Below are 20,614 nucleotides of genomic sequence, written 5' to 3'. Positions count from 1 at the left end.
TTTTTCATGGAGTGCGATGCCAAGTGATTCTCGTGGGCATTGTGAGTTGTGCAGGCTATAGGCATGGATGGTGTTTTACCTGTATTCCCTATTGGAGGGACCAAATGTCATCACTGCAGTGAGATTGACTCATGATGAAGAGGTCCCACTGCAGTTTCTTTTCTCCCTTCATTCTTAAATCCTTCATTCTTAAATATTATACATTTTCATTATAAATAGTGGCAACATTGGTTTTGTTATTTTTGGTAGCCTAAGTTGGCTAATTTATATTGCTTACTAAGACATTGCTAATATGCAAAAATAAACGGTGTCATGGTTTTTAACTTTTTAGCTATTTTAAAACATTTCTAAATAGATCATTTCTGTATAGTATGGTAAAATCCGAAGCACAGATAAAATGAATTCCACTCCAATAATAATAATAATAATTCTTATAATATAATAATTATTATTATTATTCTTTGTTTTTTTTAAGGACAGGACTGCAATGAAAGCTTTCACCTCATCCTCGTCACCATTTCATCTTACTCCGGGTGGATGCGGCGCTTATGGCTCGGCGTCCCCGAAAAGACAACACTAAAGTTTATTACATTCATAAGAGGCTTATGATTATCACTGGGACCGTCTGTTGGGAGGACGGCCCTGCTCGAATCCGATTGGACGGCGCGGAACCCGGAAACCGACGTCGTCCAATGGCGGCGAGGCCCGGCGCACGCTGTCGCGGTCCTGTCACGCAACTCGGCCGGATGGTACCTGTTACGGTCACCACGGGGACCAGGGGCGCTCCGCGGAGCTCCTGCCACCTGCGAGACGCAACTTGATACGGGCCGCCGCCAGCCGCGCCGCAGACGTGCGAAGAAGAAGAAGAAGAAGAAGAAGAAGAAGAAGAAGAAGAAGAAGAAGAAGAAGAGCGAGCTGCGCGTTGCTTGAAACAATCTCTGTAACATGGCGTTTATTCACACCGGCAAACTCGACTGGCTGTGTCACCGGTGGCAGAGAGACTCCGTGTTCCAAACTTTTTCCCGCTCCACGTGTGTCTTCGTTCTCGGGGTAGGTTACGTTTCAAGCCGTTAAAAAAAAAAACTTATCTGTGCGGTCTCGACCGGGAAAAGCGGCTAGATTGCGCTAATCGGGTCCTCGCGTCTTCTGCCTAATCGCGGCCAGCCTGCGTTTATTTACACGGACACAGCTCGGAGACCACGCGTGTCTGTCTGCGCACGCAAAAACATACAAAACTCGTCATTTATGGGCCGGCGTCTGACTTGGATCGAATTTCCGCGTGACTGTGCTGGAGCTCGTTGCCGTAGCTCGTTCGTTTTGTTGGATGCCATCCTCAGGCCCTTGGACAAACAGTTCCTGTGGTCAGCAATTTCAAATAATGATGCAATGCGGTCCTGCAAGCATTCCACGCACAATCTGGGAAGAATTGACCTCAGTCTGGGAAGAGTACGGTCCATTGTAAGGGTGTGCGAGGCATACGGTCAAGTGGAACAGATGCTTTTTGTTGTTTGTGTATTTATTTATTCATACATACTGGCTATTTCGTTGGTAATAGAGACATGGTTAAGTGTTGCAGTGATTTTACGTGATTAACTAGGTCTTCTTGTGGCCCGTGCAGACTGTACTCCTGACCCTTGCCCTATATCCCGTGTTGAGGACTCTGGGCGTCCAGCTCCACTCCGCCTTGACTGGCAGCTACGTGGCAGGTCATCACTCCATTATGCTCATCAACTGCCCCACAGAGCAGACCGCTAAGGACATTGGAAGGTACCCCCACTCAATATTTATGGATGGTGTTCTTCCCTGTAATTAGTTTTTTTTTTTTTTCAAAATAATATATTTATATGTTCAGTTATTTCGTTTCCTTGCATTTATTGTGGTCATCAGACTAATATATAGTACTGCTGTTGACCTAAATGACAGAACATGAGGCAGTCACGAATATTATGGATATTCAGCAAGTGAACATTTTGTCCTTAAAGTTGATGCGTCGGAAACAGAACAGATTTGCAAGAGCAAGGATTTGTGATGGCCAGAGAGCGGGGGTCATAGCATCTCCAAATTTAAGCTCTTAATTTTTTTTTATATTCCCAGCCTGCTGTTGTCAGGTACTCAATCCATTTGAGTGTCTGGATGCGCTTAAAAGCAAGTCAGACCCGTGGAGATCAGTACTTTAAATATCCCCTATTATGAAATTTGTTTTGCTTTTATATGGGTCTTAGTGGTCCCCTAATATTGTAATTAGAGGGTCGGTGGAGATCCATTTTTAGGGGTGGGGTGAGAAAAGTCTCTCCCTTTTTTATCTGTTTTATTTAATTTGTAAAATCAATTTAACATCTTTCGTTTGTTTAGTCATGTCAGCAATTTGTAATATTATGGCTAAGGCAAACTTGGAACAAATAAATGCAAAGCTGAAGCACGGTTCAGCTTCATATCCCCACTTATTTGACACACACCAGGACTTATTTTACCAACAGACCCATGCAGCAACTCGCATTGGCATGGCACAGATTGTCAAATGTCGACCATACCAACGTCACCGCACATATATTGATCCAGCCTCAAATACTGCTTGTTACTGGACAGAAGCCTCTTGTTCAACCACATTATGACCTCAGTGTTTTGTACACCAGGGTACTATTGCCTGTACTTATTAGATCTGCTGTCTTTATTAGTTGCAGAAAATATTCTGACCCACGTGACACCTTCTGTCGTATGGCATAAACCGAAATCCACTTTTAGGGTGTGTTTTCTTTATGTGTGTGTGTGTGTGTGAGCGAGTGATTGGCTACTCATTGTGTACATTGTGCCAAAAGATTGCTCAGATGAACTCCAGTTTACCCCACAACAGTGTAATGGAGCCCAGCACAGTGTAGTGTAGACTCCACACACATACCCAGTAAATAATTAGAACACAGGGAACTAAAAAAAAAAAAGTTATTGGATTAAGTAAATAAAATAACACGAGAAAGAAAGAATACAATTAACACATGATCTATCCTTAGTGTTGCACCTTTATGTGAATCTTATTAGGATTTATATAATCATATCAGTTTGCATTGTGCCCAGCTTTTTCAATTTAGATCATTCTTTAAACATTTGTATATATAACAATGTAATAAATGTTAAAATACATAGCTCAAAATAACTGAGCAGTTCTTAACTGATCAGTGTTTTTGGTCTTGTGGGTTGATGTGGGACATGGAAAGTGACCTGTTTTTTTTACTTTTTATCTTCTAATCTTTACATTTACCTGTGTTTTGGTTTAACTATTTCAATCTAGTTATCCAAATAAATACATCTCACGACCCAGAAACGTCCAGAAGGAACCCACATAGAGTGAAAGTGAAGTGATTGTCATTGTGATACACAGCACAACACACGGTGCACATAACGAAATGTGTCCTCTGCTTTTAATCATCATCCTTGGTGAGCAGATGGCCATGCATTAATTCAATCAAATACCTGACCCTTACTGGAATGCAGCAGTTGCTTTACTGGCTACACGAGCAGTGGACCCGTAGTCAGAAGATGGTGCCACTGAGGTGCCACTGAGCAAAGCACCGTCCCCACACACTGCTCCCCGTGTGCCTGTTATGGCTGCCCACTGCTCACTAAGGGTGATGGTTAAAAGGAGGGTAGACATTTTGTTGTGTGCATCATGTGCTGTGTATCACAATGGCAATCACTTCACTATTTGGACTTGAACTGTCAGTAAAAATAGTTAAGAGCTAATCATATACACTAATTGTCAAAACATCCCAATTGGTCCTTTTTTAATTTAATTGAAATTCATGTTTTCAGAATTCTGCATAAATTTATTTTTCAGGGAACAAGAAATAATATCATTGATGAGTTCACAGTTAGTATGTGTGTTGTACAGGGGCAGTGGTGGCCTAGCAGTTAATGAAGCCGCCCTGTAATCAGGAGGTTGCCGGTTCGAATCCTGGACCGCCAAGGTGCCACTAAGGTGCCACTTAGCAAAGGTCCTTCCCAACACACTGCACCCTGGGCGACTGACATGGCTGCCCACTGCTCACTAAAGGTGATGGTTAAAAACAGAGGACACATTTCGTTATGTGCACCGTGTGCTATGCTGTGTATCACAATGACAATCACTTCACTTTCACTCTATGTGGGTTCCTTCTGGACATTTCTGGGGTGGGAAATTTCCCATCTGGGGAGCTGCAATAAAGGAATTTGATAAAATAATTGAATTGATTATCCAAGTTTATTTTACAATGGCCATGGGGGGAACTCGCAAGAGGACTCCCACCATTAGTAAGTTCACAAGCTTATTTATACCACTGTAGGTAATGAAGGGTAGGAAGGCAGGATCACACCAGCTACGTCAATGACGCCTGGACAAGGACACTTGTTTGGAAAACATCTTAGCCTTGTACATCACCAAGGTTTAAAGTGAGATACAGTTGTTTTTCTGGCTGTTCCATGACTGAAGGTAAAACACGTGGGCCTACGGATTCTTTCTTCTACAAACTGGTTTGGGATTAACTGGAGTGAGGAAGAAAGGTTACCTAGTGCTGGAGATTTATGGGAGTTGTAGGATGAACTTTCTGCAGAACATTTGATATGTCAACAGTTAAGAAAACAGTTTTATAATCATTTTTTCTTCTAGCTGTTTACAATGGCAATGAAGAATAAAACTTATCACCGTCCTTTAGGCCATAGGCACAATATGACAGAAATAATAGTCTGAATCATTGGCCAAGGTAGGAAAGATTTTTTGAGGAGCTGTGCTTTTCTTGTGACTTCACAGCTGCATGCAAATGAGTGAGCTGTGAGCATGTAGAGAACAAAGTTGCTTTGAGTCGAGATCATCATATGCCAAAAACAGTCGGTTCCTTCCCATTCTCAGGAACCAGCGTGGAGAAGTGAAACTCAATATTTCTGCCGTGTTATATCCCCAAGTGTGCCAATTTTCTTTCTGTACAGAGTTACGGATTGTTTCCACTGCCCATGTTAGTACCATCCAACAGGCAGGCTATGTGAACACTGAACAGTTTGAAGCAGGTAACTCTAGTAAGGGAAACAAAATAACGTACTGGTCCGTGTCCAGGGCTATTTTGATACACCAACCGTTAAGGTCTTGTGGCCTGCAATGTGTGGGGAAGGTGGAAATATATTAGCTGACATTGTAGACAATGTCAATGTTTGTCTCCCCCTCAAACAACATTAATCTATTTTGCTGCAGGTAGCCTACCTTTAATTCTGCCGCTCTTACTTGGTCTCATCCTGGGGGAACATACTTAAAAAAAAAATTTAATCATTTGTTATACCCTATGAATTACGGCAGCCATTTCAGACAGCTTATGTCACATCCATCAAAAGTCTGTCGGCACACTCGCCTGTTTGTCCCATTCTAGTGATGTCACCCGCTGAATGTATCTACTCCAGATGCTTCATCTTCAGTGACATGTTAGTGATTGAAGCTTTTGGCCAGGAGAAGATGTAGTCTGGTGGTTCTCAGATGTCACTTTCCATTTTGACCCTTAACGCACAATCAGTTCAGTTCTGTCAGTGACAAGCATGACAACAAAGTAATGACATGCTAATAACAGAACATTGTGACTATGTTGCTTGTCACTACCTAATTACCAATGGCATCAATAAACAAATGTAATTATTACTGTTGCCCTTGTATTCCTTAGCAACAAAATGAACTGTTACTTCCTCTTAATGACATCATTAGCTAATTAAATTTATGTCGAAGTAATCCATCCATGATTGGGAGACATTAATATGTTTTTTTATTGATTGCAGAACTGTCCTTATAGTTCAGTAACACCTGCAAGAGGATCCTGTGGTGTCCACTGACACCGTACCCACATGTGTCAGTGGACACCAGTGTTTGCCCGAAAGTTCTGTTATAACTTTTGACTTCGTTTAACAGTAATATTACAAAAGCACATTGTAGTAAGCGTAGGAAACAAACATCAAAATATTTCTTAAAGATAACATTTTCCTGAGGTCCATTTATTTGGTAATTCAAATAAATCATCATCTCACCATACATTAGCATCTTCATTTCAGTTCATTTCAGAATAGCATGAACACATCAACAGATCACTTACAACAGCCTTTGCCTTGGAGATATATCAGACACACTCCTGTTTCTGAGTTGTACAACCTATAGAACTATAGGTAGTTGTCATGGGTTAATGTGTTACCTGATTAATGTGTTACCTGATCTCTGCTCTCTGCCTGTCTTCAGGGCTCTCATGGAGAAGCGGATGGTGGCTTGCGTGAACATTCTCCCACGTGCTGCCACCATGTAAGTTCTGTGCAAACTGTGTCCGTTACTCGCAGCTGTTGTTCTCAATAAAGAGAGGACCACATGTATCCACCTACATGTTACACTTATGTGTAAAAGTAGAGCTGGAGGCCACAGCCTAACCCAAATAATGAAACTCACCCCACTGCATTGGCCTAAAGAAATCTATCAGAAATCCATTTCACGCTAGATGAGTGATGCTGTTAATAGAAGCATGCACATATTCTGCTGGTAATTATGTTTTATAGTCTGAATATGGACGTTGCGGTTTATTTGTTATAGTGTGTTGTTCTCCTCAGGTATTACTGGAAAGGAGAGATCCAAGAGGCCACAGAGATCCTCCTTGTGAGTGGTCACGAGTTTACCACATGAAGCACGGAAAAGCTGTCCATATTTAGATTGTTGCTCATGACTTTGTTCTATTACAGTTGCTGAGAACAAGAAGCTCAAAAATACAGAAGCTTACAGAATATATCATGTGAGTAATTGATTTGTGTCGTGATAATAAAACAAATCATTTAGACTTGCTGGTACTGACTGCAGTCATGTACCATCCTGCAACAGTTTAAGGAAGGAGATAAGTCTTTTCTGTCCGTCTGTGCTCATTTGTTACACAGAATTTGGAACATATCTCGACTCTTATTATACACAAAAAGATCTTACAGATTTGTGTTTCTCTAGGTCAATTCACCCGTATGAAAATCCAGAAATCCTAAGCTTCCCTGTGGAAGATGGCAGTCTGGACTACATGAAATGGATAGATGATGCTGTCCCAATAAACACACCAGTCACCACATGATTGTCTGGCCATTTTGCTAATTTTTTTATTTGTTGCAATCAAGACTTGAACCAAAAGATTTACAAACTCAGAGCATTTAGGGCAGAGACGACCTACAAGCTTACAAGCAATAGTCTTTGACAAAAGTATGAGACATACACACACACACACACACACACACACATCTTTTTCTTTCCTTATTTGCAGATTGTAGTGTAGACACACCTACCCACAGGGAACAGTAGAACAGTTAACCACTGCAATGTGCTATCTGTTGATAAGTCATTCCAGTAATCCACCCAAACCTCAATACAAAACTAGAAGCTATAACTAAAAAGATGCTAACTTTAAAGAAGATATACTTGTAATGTTTGGTAATTACCACTCCTAATCAATTTCAGGTATCTTTCATTATTATTCAGTTTCGAGCTAAAGACCTTTCTTCAATACCTCTTTGAATTGATTACTTCAGTTGCTTATACATTTACATTTACATTTACATTTACAGCATTTATCAGACGCCCTTATCCAGAGCGACTTACAATCAGTATTACAGGGACAGTCTCCCTGGAGCAATTTTAGGGTTAAGTGTCTTGCTCAGGGACACAATGGTAGTAAGTGGGATTCGAACCCGGGTCTTCTGGTTCATAGGCGAGTGTGTTACCCACTAGGCTACTACCACCCTATACTTATTTTACTTCTTATGAAGTGAAGGGGATATGACATGTATGTATGTATTTATTTTCAGTCATATCATTCAGTGTGATTACGTTCACCTGCAGTTATTTAAACTTAAATTATTTAAATTATTTTTAATATTCGGTCCATTGCACTCATTTACTGCATGCTTTTTCCCCCCAAAGGTGTCTTTATGATCTGAAACAAGTTATACAAGTTGTCTTCTGGAATGTCATGAAAGTGGTGAAAATTTTGAAAGATCAGCACAATATCCCAACACAACAGCAATGCATACTAAGCAGAATTTTATTCTACAATCATTTGTGCATTTATTCTATAATATATTTGAATTATCTCTGAACAATATTGTGTGCATTTTGTTTTGTAAGAATTGACATGCCAATTTCATAGGTGTTTATTTCACTGAAGGAATGGGATTTCTAAAATAATCGAATTTAACTAATGTGTGTTATATTGGCCATTTGATGTCAAAATGTGAGAAAAGGAAACCTAAGTCCTGTTTGTAACTGCATTGCTTTGTTTTCAGTGATGGTGGTACTGTTTGTGATGTAAACTGCCTAGTTCCAGCCGTAAATCTTTAGAAACCCACATATTGTTGTACAGTAACATATGTTTTTTACTGATTTGCATTATGTTGTTTTTGACCGGCTTTGTATAGGCCCATATTGTGGTTTGGGTTAAAAAAGGTGTTAAGAGCAGAGCTTTGCTTGCATGTACATTTCATTTGCCCACAAGTTATGATTTGCTTTCAGTGTGATTAGAAATGTGTGTATGTGTGTACAATGTCAGGAAAAGGAAGACATTTAATAAAGGGCTTTGAGGAAGTCATGCTACATGGAGGAAGTTGAAATAAACTGATAGGCCTGTAGGCCTCTGCACCTGCGTCTGAGCAGATCTCAATTTGATGGAATAAGTATTTAGTCTACGCGCGGAGGACTGCTTTGGTGGAAGCTAACTCTGCTCTGCCGTACCAGGCTGTGTACATACTGCAGCCTGAAATGAGGTGACTCCTCTGAGCCAAGAGGAACACGTTCTATCTGATAATGAAGTCCATAAATGTAGATTTTCTCATCTCTGTCCGTCCCCCCTGAAATAAAAAAGAGAGGTGTACTTTTTTGGTTTCCCCTGGGCCTTTCTGTCATATCAAAGGCTCTGTCCCCTCCTGAGTAATTTGTTTAGGCATGCTGAATTTAAGCCATAGTCACTGCACTGGTAAATGGATTTCCGCTTCATTCAATTGAACTGCAGACTCGGTGAAAGAGACTTTTGTCCTGAGGGATTTGCTCAGTCCAGCTCAAAAGAGCTGTCAGTTGAAGCAATGGACCTTTGTAGTCAGTGTATCTGTCTGTGTGTCTGTTTAATTTATTGTAGTGAAAGATATAGGTCTTACTGAGAAGTTTACCCAAGTTTCAGGAGTTGTCGGCACATCTAGCGCCACTAGAGGGCAGAAGTGTACAGTTTATTGTGTTAAAGCGTTTCAGGTTGGTTTTATATGTAAATATTGCAGATGGATGAATATTGAAATGCTTAAGGTGAAGTCCAGAAATACACATAACACAATAGTACCCACTGTGAACATATAGGAAGGGATGTGTAATGAAATACAGTACAGGCCAAAAGTTTGGACACACCTTCTCATTCAATGTGTTTTCTTTATTTTCATGACCATTTACGTTGGTAGATTCTCACTGAAGGCATCAAAACTATGAATGAACACATGTGGAGTTATGTACTTAACAAAAAAAGGTGAAATAACTGAAAACATGTTTTATATTCTAGTTTCTTCAAAATAGCCGCCCTTTGCTCTGATTACTGCTTTGCACACTCTTGGCATTCTCTCGATGAGCTTCAAGAGGTCCTCACCTGAAATGGTTTTCCAACAGTCTTGAAGGAGTTCCCAGAGGTGTTCAGCACTTGTTGGCCCCTTTGCCTTCACTCTGTGGTCCAGCTCACCCCAAAACATCTCGATTGGGTTCAGGTCCGGTGACTGTGGAGGTCAGGTCTCCACTTTTTGTTAAGTACATAACTCCACATGTGTTCCTTCATAGTTTTGATGCCTTCAGTGAGACTCTACAAATGTAAATGGTCATGAAAATAAAGAAAACACGTTGAATGAGAAGGTGTCCAAACTTTTGGCCTGTACTGTATATATATAAGAAATAAAAATACAGAAACGTGAAATGTATGCAGTGTAGAGAAGTACACCTGTGTTTGCAGCTGTACCGTACCCCTTTGTACACTGTATAATATATTATTACATTTTGTGATGGAAGCTAGTGTAGAATTGACCTGAAATGTCATGTAAATGATTTTTGTACATCTTCCAATAATAAAAATGCTGAGGCGTGTTTTCCTTGATCTAGTAATTGCTACAAGGTGAGCATCTGCCTGGAACACACAGTGGCCCATGCCAAATGATCTGTGGGGAGTTTTAAGATTTGTAGCAGATTGATAAACCTTGCAGGATTTTGTATTGAAGATCCACAGGATCTTAAAGCAAATCGATAGCCAGCCCTTCTTTTGGATGACACTCATCATCATACTGTTGCAGGCTGGCCACTTCATTTCTGATTCTAAGCCATGAAAGATTTTGTGTGTGTGTGTGTGTGTGTGTGTGTGTGTGTGAGAGAGAGAGAGAGAGAGAGAGAGAGAGAGAGAAGGAGACCTGCATCACACCATATTGAACTCACAATGGGAGTGTGAACCTCAAGAGAACAATGTAATTAAGGGCACACACTCCCACCATGAGTCTTAATAAAATGGTTATTAAATGAACTGGGGCAGCTGAATGAAATTGATGACATGGGGAGGATCTCTGTCTTCCAAGAATTTATGGAAGACAGGGATACTAAAATCCCCCCCAAAAAACACACAGTTTCTTCGCTGCAATAACAGTCCACTTTAATTTGCCACGTGTCTTTCCTTAATTTGTGGCATGCTGGACAGTACAGTCTCATGTAAATATAGTGCAAGGGACAAACGCGTACCGAGTCATCAAGCCGAATATAGGCCTGCCGAAAGGAGACATCAGCCTGCCACTCAGTAGCACTGCCCGGAGCCCTGGGTTCTGTAGCCCCTGTGATTCGATTTAAGGCAGAGCCCTTGTTGCACACGGCCGGCATGCCGGGTGGTAAAGAAGACTAATGAACACACACACCATGCCTGGCTAAATTTAAACACTGCACAACAGGTGTGCCAGTGTGCACGTATTTCAAAAATCTGTTCCTTGAAGCGCACACCCACAGCAATGTGGCTTCCTAAAATATATAGCGTTAAAAAGGCGAATTGCTTCAAGAGTAGCTTGTTGTTACCTGTAAAAAAAACTTTTATAAATAAAGTAAGTCATTCACCTAACTCTTTGGTACACTAATTACAGCACCTTTTATAGGGAACCTGTTGAATAAGGAGGGTAGGGAGAGTATATTGAACAAATATTGAATTGTACGTTGAAGGCCGTGGAAATAACAGTGTCGAAAATCTGTCGTAGAGTTAAAAAAAAAAAAAAAAAAACCCCGACCGAGATGACTTCATGCCCGTGTGTGTGTGAAAGAGAGACGCGGAGCCGCGCGCGATGCAGCATGGGAGCTCTCCCGCTCCGAGACTCCCGCTCCGGGGTTCGCTCTCCCGACATGGACGCCGAGGTCTTCTACGCGCCCCAGAGCCGGCAGCAGGGCTGGATGCGGGTCTCAGGTGAGCGGCTGGCTGCGGGACGCTCTTATTTCACCCCCCCCTCCCTGCATTACGTCGTAAATCTACCCGACACGGACGACAGATAGACTAACAGCAACTTCGGGTGTGAAAAGGGAGCGTGTGGCTTTTTTTTTTTTGTTTGTTTTTTAAAGACCTGACCTGCACAAGGATGTAAAAAGTTTAGCATGGATATAAATATATTAATCAACTGGCCATCAACAGGCTGTGCCATGTGCATGAGTCCAGGTATGTCAAGTGCATGATGGAGGAATCATACAGTTACACCCACAACATATAGACACTTGGTGCCAAACACGGGGTGATAGTTGCCTAGTAGGTAACACGCACTGCCCCCGGACCAGAAGACCACAAAGTGACAGGTTTAAACCCCACTTACTACCATTGTGTCCCCGAGCGAGACACGTCATCCAGAGAGAGGGGGACTGTCCTCGTAACTACTGATTGTAAGTCGCTTTGGATGAGGGCGTAGCTAAAAAGCAAGTGTAATGATCTGATGAATCATGGTTTCATACATTTTTGCTGACCAAATAAACCCCGTTCATGGAAAAGGGATTCCGTGATGGCAGTGCCCTCGTTCATGTACCCGGATAATGTACCCGGCCACAGGAATGGTTTGCGGAAGTCCAGATATCTTAGTTCTCCTGGTGTAAATTCCATAAAGCATATGTGGGACGTGCTGGAAAAACAAGCGACTTGCAGGACATGCTTTTTAAAGTGAAAGTGATACGCGTGACACAGCACAGAGAAATGTGTCCTCTGCTTTTAACCATCACCCTTGGCGAGCAGTGGGCAGCCCTACAGGTTACCGGGGACGGTGTGGGGACGGTGCTTTTGCTCCGTGGCACCACTGCCCAAGATTGTTATCGGATTTTCTACTGCCGACTTGGTGCCGGATACCTTTAAACTAGACGGTCAAGAAAACAATCAAGAAAAAACAGAAAGAAAAGAATAAGGCACTGTTGAACACAGGCTAGCATATACCCCTGTTCTTTTTTATTTCTGATCCCTGTTCTTAGAATTGTTATAAATGTGTCTTTTGTGTGACTAACAGGCCTGGTCTACTTTTTTCGGTCACAATTCAGTGCATTTATCGCTCATTAACATGAGCCCATCATTATCTGTCATTGCTCTGTGCTTTGAAAGCGGTTTCTTGGAAATTGTCATTTATTGCGTATGTCCTAGTGGACCTGGCACAATGAGAAGAATGAGTTGTGCAGTTGTGACTGGCTTTCCTTTTGCCATGCTCCTGTGTGTGTTTGACAGAGAAAGACATTAGATTGTTGCATGATTATTAAGATGCTGATATTTATTAAGTTCATGATCAACCGCGACATTCCAATCTTTTGTAATTCTGGACAGTATACATTTAATTGAGGCATTAAACCTCCAAGATTAAGCACCATGGACAACTCATTTTATTATTTTATAAATATTTTTATTACCGTAGAACTTCATAGAATGAACACATGAAACAGTTGCTTAAAGGAAAGTGAAGTTATTGTCACATGTGATACACAGCAGCACAGCACACGGTGCACACAGTGAAATTTGTCCTCTGCATTTAACCCATCACCCTGAGCGAGCAGTGGGCAGCCATGACAGGCGCCCGGGGAGCAGTGTGTGGGGACGGTGCTTTGCTCAGTGGCACCTCAGCCGATCGGGATTCGAACCGGCAACCTTCTGATTACGGGGCCGCTTCCTTAACCGCTAGGCCACCACTGCCCCTAAAGGTCCCCTATAATGAATGTTTGCTTTTCTATAGGCCTTAGTGGTCCCTAATACTGTATCCCCATTGGTGCAGATTTACAGACACTTTTTGTCAGTCATGTGTGTAGTTTTAAATGCTAATGAGGAGGAGAGAGGCGGGATGATGAGGAGAGCGGCCTTTAGAACAGCGCGGGCATTCACGGAAATAATGTCATCACTTCCTGATTGTGGCAAACAGGAAGTCATGTAGTCGTTTTTTCCAGACATTTTTTTAATTAACCCACTGGTTTTTCGGAGTCTTGCGTGGCAGAACTAAAAAATACATTAGTGTTTGGGGATGGTACTTTGCTTAGTGGCATCTCAGTGGCTAACTTCCAATTACTGGGCCGCTTCCTTAACCGCAAGGCCACAACTGGCGCCCTTAGTGCTCATTTTTACATCCAATCACCGAGCAGCTGCAATGCTTTGCACATTTTCAACCATGATGGTGGCTGTTCCTTGGATGGTGGAGTTCCTTTTTTAGGGGAGGTGTGGGAAATTCTCTCGGCAGACACATCATGAGAAAGGGGAGGTAACCTTTCCATTTATGACGTCATAAGGGGAGACATTCCCGATCAGACTGTCTGAGCTGCCGCTCTCTGAATGGTGAAGCAGATGGGCAAAGCACACTTTATACAAATCACCATTACTAGCTAATTCAGGACCACTGACAGGCCAGGGGAGCTAGTATTAATGGTAAATAATCTCACAAAGCGAAATTTTCATAATAGGGGACCTTTAAGGTTGAGTGTTGTTTGTAAATGGCATGTGAGTTTTAGATGGAATTCAGTGATCAGGTTCAGACCCACTGGCGAATGTACACTACAAAGTAGAAATTTTTAATTGCATTTGTGTAAGGGCATGGGCTCCAAAAATCTTTCTGTGTTGTTGTATAGTTTTGGCAGTATCACAACCGCCAGTGCAGTTGTTGTAGTCTGGGAATGAGCTTTAATCCTCACCCTGGCAGAAGGGCAGACAGTTGATTTCTAGTGGTTGTCATTTATGAATTCCACGTGACATTCCATGTCTGTCAGCGTGCTTAAACAATTCAATCACTGAACATTTGGCCAGCTCAGAAAGTTAACATAAAGTTCACATTTTAGAAAGGTTCAGAATCACACTATTCTCTAGTTTCATGACCTCTGCACGTGGAACAGTACCACACTAGATAATAGTTATAGTTAGATAATACACATGCACATGTTAATACACATGTTAAAAAAGATTGAATCTGCAGCATTTACAGCTCAGGGACACAGTTACAGAAGAGTGCGCTTGATGCCGCTGCTAATTGCCGTGTCCTCTGCAGAATGTCAGCATGGCATAATGCTGCATTCAGCCCCTGCTGGGTGGTTTTGAGTGGCATCTCCAGCTCTCCAACTCTTCACACAAATGGCCCACGTGCCTGTGAATAACAAGGACTGTAAAAGTGTCCCTGCTCTAAAGTACCTTGGCACCAAGCTTTATTGAAACAGCATTTTAAAATTGTTAAAATAGGACAGTTGTCTGGTAAAACTGTGCTCAGCTTAAATACAGTCATTACGCAGTAGTTTTTGCACCTGATTTCAGATTTTATAAATTTATTAAATATTTGCTGAAAGGCCCTGTCCAATTGTCACCGATCTGCCACCCGAGTTGCCATTTCGATGGTCATTAGACATAGGATCTCACTCTTTCAAAACAGGGTGCCTTGATATCTGAGTGGTTCTTATTCTTCTCATTCAATAGTTCGGACTCAGAGCAGTTGCATCATGTTGACAGTAGAGTTAAAAAAAAAAAAAAGTTTGGATGTTGAATGTACTTCTGTGATGCCAAGGCAGCCCTGGGCTGTCCAGGTGCTGATGGTCGCTTAGCATGGAGGATTCGAACCCTTTATATGTTTGTTTTTCCCCCTCACTCCCTTGTCCTGCATTTTTGCCTTGTTCCGGCTTTTCTATTCTTTTGTGTTTCAGGCCATTGCGCTGTGTTTTCTTTTCTTTTATTAAAATCTATATTTTTCACATGTCTAGCGTTTGTGCCTCGTTTACACCCTGTGGCATGACAATTTCTGTTGAGATGTTGCAGTGTTTTCATGAAATGTTAAAGGAGTCCATGCTGCGTCTGTCTGTGCTGCAGAGCCATTAAAACCAGTCAGTGAAAAGACTGAGGCGGAGATCCGCTGACTTTGTGCATTGATTTGCAGTTCCCCAAATTGGCAATAATTATACGAGGACCCCCATGCCAAAATAACCGCGATGACTTAGTGTTAGAATGAAATTTTAATTGCCTGTTCCAACATCTATGCACAAACACACACACAGATATATGACTAAATGTATTTCGTAACACTTGACAGTAAGCAGCCCTTCATGTTGAGAACATGCACAGTTACGGATATACTGTGTTCTTGGCGCACCCAGATGGGCACTTCTCCCTCGTGTCCTTTCTCCTGGAACTGAAAAAAGGATGCTCGGTCCCCTCAAAGCTCTCAAAAATACTGACTTATAGGTTATGTCTTTGTTTCCATACATTGAGTACCAGAAATAAAAAAAGAAGGATAAGCATGGGGCAGTGGTGGCACCGTCCCCACACACTGCTCGCCGTGCGCCTGTCATGGCTGCCCACTACTCACCAAGGGTGATGGGTTAAATGCAGAGGACAAATTTCTAAGACAAATACTAAGATGGGGGCCATTTTGGAGAGTCTAATGCCAGAAACATTTAGTATTTTTTGTAGCATGAGAAGGTGCAGTAATTTGGATAAATAACGTCGCCTCTTTTTACCTTCATGGCTGGTTTGTTCACTATTGTCATCGTGAAAATCCACTTCATGAGATGCTCATAAACATGAATGAATGAAAAGAATGAAATGTGAGGTTATTACATAACTTCATATGTGTTATTTCATAGTCCTATGCCTTCAGTTTTTCTCTACCATTTAAAAAAATGCAATACCCATAAATGAGTAGGTGCACACTAACTTTTGACTGGCATGGTCATGTGTGAGGCAAACAACAGAAAATAATTATGAAGACATTATGTTTGTATTCATATTTTACCAGAGAATTTACTTAAACCCAATGATAAAGTAAGTTTGGGAATTTGGCCTCATTATAAATAAAAATTCTGCCTTTAATTAAGGTTGACAGGGGCTCACACACTTAATCTCTTAGTTTCATGTATCTGGATTTTATCCAAAGGATTTTCAGGCTTAAATGTTCAGATTTAGTGACTTTGGGTAAATCCTTGGAATTATGCAGGGGTGTGTAAAATTGGAATCATTTTCTTATTATAGGCAATAAAAAGACATTTGAGGATTACACTGAGACTACGACGGGTGTAATAAAGAGAGTGTGGCATTCTGAATCAGAACATCAAAATTTTTTTTGCCTTGTTGAACTAGTTTTTGACTAAGGATATTGGTGGAATAGCATGTGTGAGGTTGAGCAGACTGGTCTCCTGTAAAGAACGTAACTGTCATGATCCGGACCGGCAGGGGTTACCCCGGATCCGGAGTCCGGACCGGAGTTTCATGTTCGTCCTGTGTAATGTTCCCTGATCGTGTTCACCTGCTGTCTATTTATATAATTGTATAAAGCTATCCTGTTCGTGTCTGTTCGCCATCGTGTCATTGTGCATGTTAATGTTCCCTTGTCTCGTGAAGTTTGTATTAAACCCCTGTCCTGTGATCGTGCGAATGCGTCCTCCTTCATGCCATGTCCAGCCCACCCGTGACAGTAACATTAATCCAATAATGAATTTAGTTTATGAATTCATCCAGGCCTGAAAAATAGATGTACATTTTTGTATAGTTTGGCAAAACACAGTGCTGTGAAATCTGCAGTACATATATGCACATATACAGTACAGGCCAAAAGTTTGGACACACCTTCTCATTCAATGTGTTTTCTTTATTTTCATGACCATTTACATTGGTAGATTCTCATTGAAGGCATCAAAACTATGAATGAACACATGTGGAGTTATATACTTAACAAAAAAAGGTGAAATAACTGAAAACATGTTTTATATTCCAGTTTCTTCAAAATAGCCGCCCTTTGCTCTGATTACTACTTTGCACACTCTTGGCATTCTCTCGATGAGCTTCAAGAGGTCGTCACCTGAAATGGTTTTCCAACAGTCTTGAAGGAGTTCCCAGAGGTGTTTAGCACTTGTTGGCCCCTTTGCCTTCACTCTGCGGTCCAGCTCACCCCAAACCATCTTGTTTTGGTTCAGGTCCGGTGACTGTGGAGGCCAGGTCTCCACTTTTTGTTAAGTACATAACTCCACATGTGTTCATTCATAGTTTTGATGCCTTCAGTGAGAATCTACCAATGTAAATGATCATGAAAATAAAGAAAACACATTGAATGAGAAAGTGTGTCCAAACCTTTGGCCTGTACTGTATATCAAAAGGCTAACTTTTAGAGTTGTTATATAGTTTGTGTATAAAAGTGTGGGGGTATGCTGTATGTTTGATCCCAGCACTTCTGAAATAGTGGGGCGATGCCAAACAAACTTTATTTCCTTCAACATCACATTCACACCAACACACAGGAATCAGCTTAGGATAAATGAGTGAGGAACTGGGGAAAGGGAAGGTTCTTCTCACAGCGGGGATCACTCCGCTCACGCACACCACCTGAAAAGACAAACACAATGACCATTACACACACACAAGACCCTGGAGGCATACAACCTCCGGCCATGACCATTTCCTACCAAACACAGCTCAAAAAACTACCTGAGCACAGCCATGCTTCCCTTCACTCATGGGTTTGTGGTTCAATAACGGATCCCGGAGCTCTGATGCAGGCAAGCTGAAATAGGGGAAGACGTTTCCATGGATCACCTCTGTCCTCTATCAACAAAGCCCAAAAGGACTTCTCCCCCTGCGCCCTGGCTCTCTGATACATTATGCAGTAATCAAAGAGTACTTTGAGCAGCAGAGAGAAAATACAAGAAATCACAGCTTGACTCAGACCTATTGGATTACCAGAATCTTCTGTGCAAATTTTCCACTAACCTCACTTCTGCTAAAACTGCTTTTTACAAAGCAAAGCTGGAAGCCTCTGCCCACAACCCTCAAAAACTCCACAACATCTTCTTATCCCTACTCAACCCTCCTACTCCCCCTGCCCCAACTTCCCTAACAGCTGATGATTTTGCCAACTTCTTCACAGGGAAGATTGAAAATAAATGTGAGACATTCTCCACCACAAATCCTACTCTATCCTCTGAAAATTCCACAACTACTCTAAATCAATTTTCCAAGCTCACATCTGATGAAATCATTCATATAATATCTACAGGCAACCCAACCATCTGTCCATTAGATCCAATCCCTTCAGCAATGCTTCAAACCATCTCCCCCTGACCTAATCCCTTTCATTTCTTATATCATAAACAGCTCAATGTCATCTGGCCATGTACCATCTGCCTTTAAAACACCCAGGGTTCCAATCCTAAAGAAACCCACTGCTGATCCTACAGACATCAACAACTACAGCCCAGCTTCCCTCCTCTACTTTAACAAAATCGCTGTGTCTACAATCAGCTATCATGTCATCTGTCATGATTGGCAAAACTGTCATCGGTTCTTATTCTCCTCGACCTCTCTGCAGCATTTGACACAGTTAACCACAAGACTCTCTTGTCTATCCTGAAGAGGCTTGGAATTCGGCTCAGCATGGCAGTGGTTTGCTTCCTACCTTGATGAGTGATCTTACCAAGGAAAGGATCCACCTCTGCCTCACGTAGACTCTCCACTGGTGTCCCTCAAGGCTCGGTGCTAGGTCCTCTCCCTTTCTCCCTTTACATGAGATCACTTGGTGAGGTCATTTCCTCATATGGATTATCCTACCACTGCTATGCCGATGACGCACGACGACGCCTACAAAGCCAAACATGGAGTAGCACCATCTTATCTCAAAGCCCTTATTACACCTCGCACTGCACCTTGTATACTGAGACTGCCCTTTTGGCGGTTTGCGAGCAGCTACATGCAGCCAGATTGGCAAAACTGTCATCAGTTCTTATTCTCCTCGACCTATCTGCTGCATTTGACATTGTTAACCACAAGACTCTCTTGTCAATCCTGAAGAGGCTTGGAATTCGGGGCTCAGCATGGCAGTGGTTTGCTTCCTACCTTGATGAGCGATCTTACCAAGTAACTTGGAAAGGATCCACCTCTACCTCACGTAGACTCTCCACTGGTGTCCCTCAAGGCTTGGTGCTAGGTCCTCTCCTTTTCTCCCTCTACACGAGGTCATTTCCTCACATGGATTATCCTACCACTGCTATGCTGACGACACACAACTCCTCTTCTCCTTTCCTCCCTCTGAACTACATGCGTCTTCCAAAATCTCTGCATGTCTAACCGACATCTCGTCTTGGATTGCAGCCCATCACCTCCAACTCAATCCCACCAAAACTGAACTAATATTCATTCCAGCAGATTCTTCACCACATCAGGATCTTGCTATTTACCTAGACAACTCGCAGCTCTCTCCTTCTGCAACAGCCCGCAACCTTGGCGTAACAATAGACAACCAACTCTCCTTCTCGACTCACATCAGCAATCTTTCCCGCTCATGTAGATTCCTTCTCTACAATATCAGACGAATCCGCCCTTATCTGTCAACCCAGGCCACCCAACTACTGGTTCAGTCCTTAGTAATCTCACGACTGAACTACTGTAACTCCCTTCTAGCTGGTCTACCTCTAAGTACCATCAGACCTCTACAACTCATACAAAATGTAGCAGCACGACTAATCTTCAACCTTCCCAAATTCTCCCACACCACCCCTCTGGTACGTTCCCTCCACTGGCTCCCAGTAGCTGCACACATCAGGTTTAAAATACTGATGCTGGCCTACAAAGCCAAACATGGAGTAGCACCATCCTACCTCACAGCCCTTATTACACCTCGCACTGCACCTCGTATACTCCGAGCCTCCAGTACTGCTCGCCTGGTCCCTCCATCTCTGAAGGTAAAAGGAAGATGCTCATCTAGACTCTTCTCCGTCTTGGCCCCTCGGTGGTGGAATGAACTTCCCCTCGAGGTCAGAACAGCTCAGTCACTGAGCACCTTCAAACGACAGCTCAAGACCTTCCTCTTTAAAGAATATTTAGATTAACTTGTAACCTTCTTATTGTCTAACTTGTGTACAGAATCTACAACAAGAGTGAATAAAAGATTGTATTCATAGTTGGGGTCCTAATGAACTACAACTGATCACTTCATCAATGGTAACTTGAAAGCACGTTGTAAGTCACTCTTGATAAGGGGCATCTGCCAAATGCCGTAAATGTTATGTAAATGACCTTATGTTCAACTACCGGACTCTTTATGTACAGATGATTTGACGATCAACTTAAGGGTAAATGAGAGACATGTAGGTGCAAAT

At 42.1% G+C, this 20,614-nt stretch overlaps 2 protein-coding genes across 4 annotated transcripts in view; both read left to right on the top strand.

Moving 5' to 3' along the window:
- Window positions 1-709: 709 nt before the first annotated feature.
- Window positions 710-8,651, top strand: LOC114786408 (protein CutA homolog). 2 transcript variants are annotated; one of them, XM_028973520.1, is made up of 7 exons: window positions 726-854; window positions 885-1,050; window positions 1,619-1,767; window positions 6,233-6,292; window positions 6,592-6,637; window positions 6,721-6,770; window positions 6,974-8,651. In XM_028973520.1, exons 2-7 carry the CDS (start codon window positions 946-948, stop codon window positions 7,089-7,091), a joined length of 528 nt encoding a protein of 175 aa, XP_028829353.1. In that variant the 5' UTR covers window positions 726-854; window positions 885-945; the 3' UTR covers window positions 7,092-8,651. The 2 variants fall into 2 exon arrangements, with proteins under 2 accessions (XP_028829352.1, XP_028829353.1); XM_028973519.1 differs by having other exon boundaries at window positions 710-1,050.
- Window positions 8,652-11,357: 2,706 nt separating this feature from the next.
- dab2ipb (DAB2 interacting protein b) overlaps window positions 11,358-20,614 on the top strand; it is a 153,906-nt gene continuing 144,649 nt past the window's right edge. For both annotated transcript variants that reach the window (XM_028971473.1, XM_028971470.1), the window contains exon 1: window positions 11,358-11,459. In XM_028971473.1, coding sequence (XP_028827306.1) covers window positions 11,399-11,459 — 61 coding nt within the window. In that variant the 5' untranslated portion in view covers window positions 11,358-11,398. The remainder of the gene's footprint in view (window positions 11,460-20,614) is intronic.

This window comes from Denticeps clupeoides, chromosome 3, assembly GCF_900700375.1.
Source record: "Denticeps clupeoides chromosome 3, fDenClu1.1, whole genome shotgun sequence".
Classification (NCBI taxonomy): domain Eukaryota; kingdom Metazoa; phylum Chordata; class Actinopteri; order Clupeiformes; family Denticipitidae; genus Denticeps; species Denticeps clupeoides.
The sequence above is the reverse complement of the archived record's forward strand: the minus strand, read 5'-3'. Positions and strand labels throughout refer to the sequence as shown.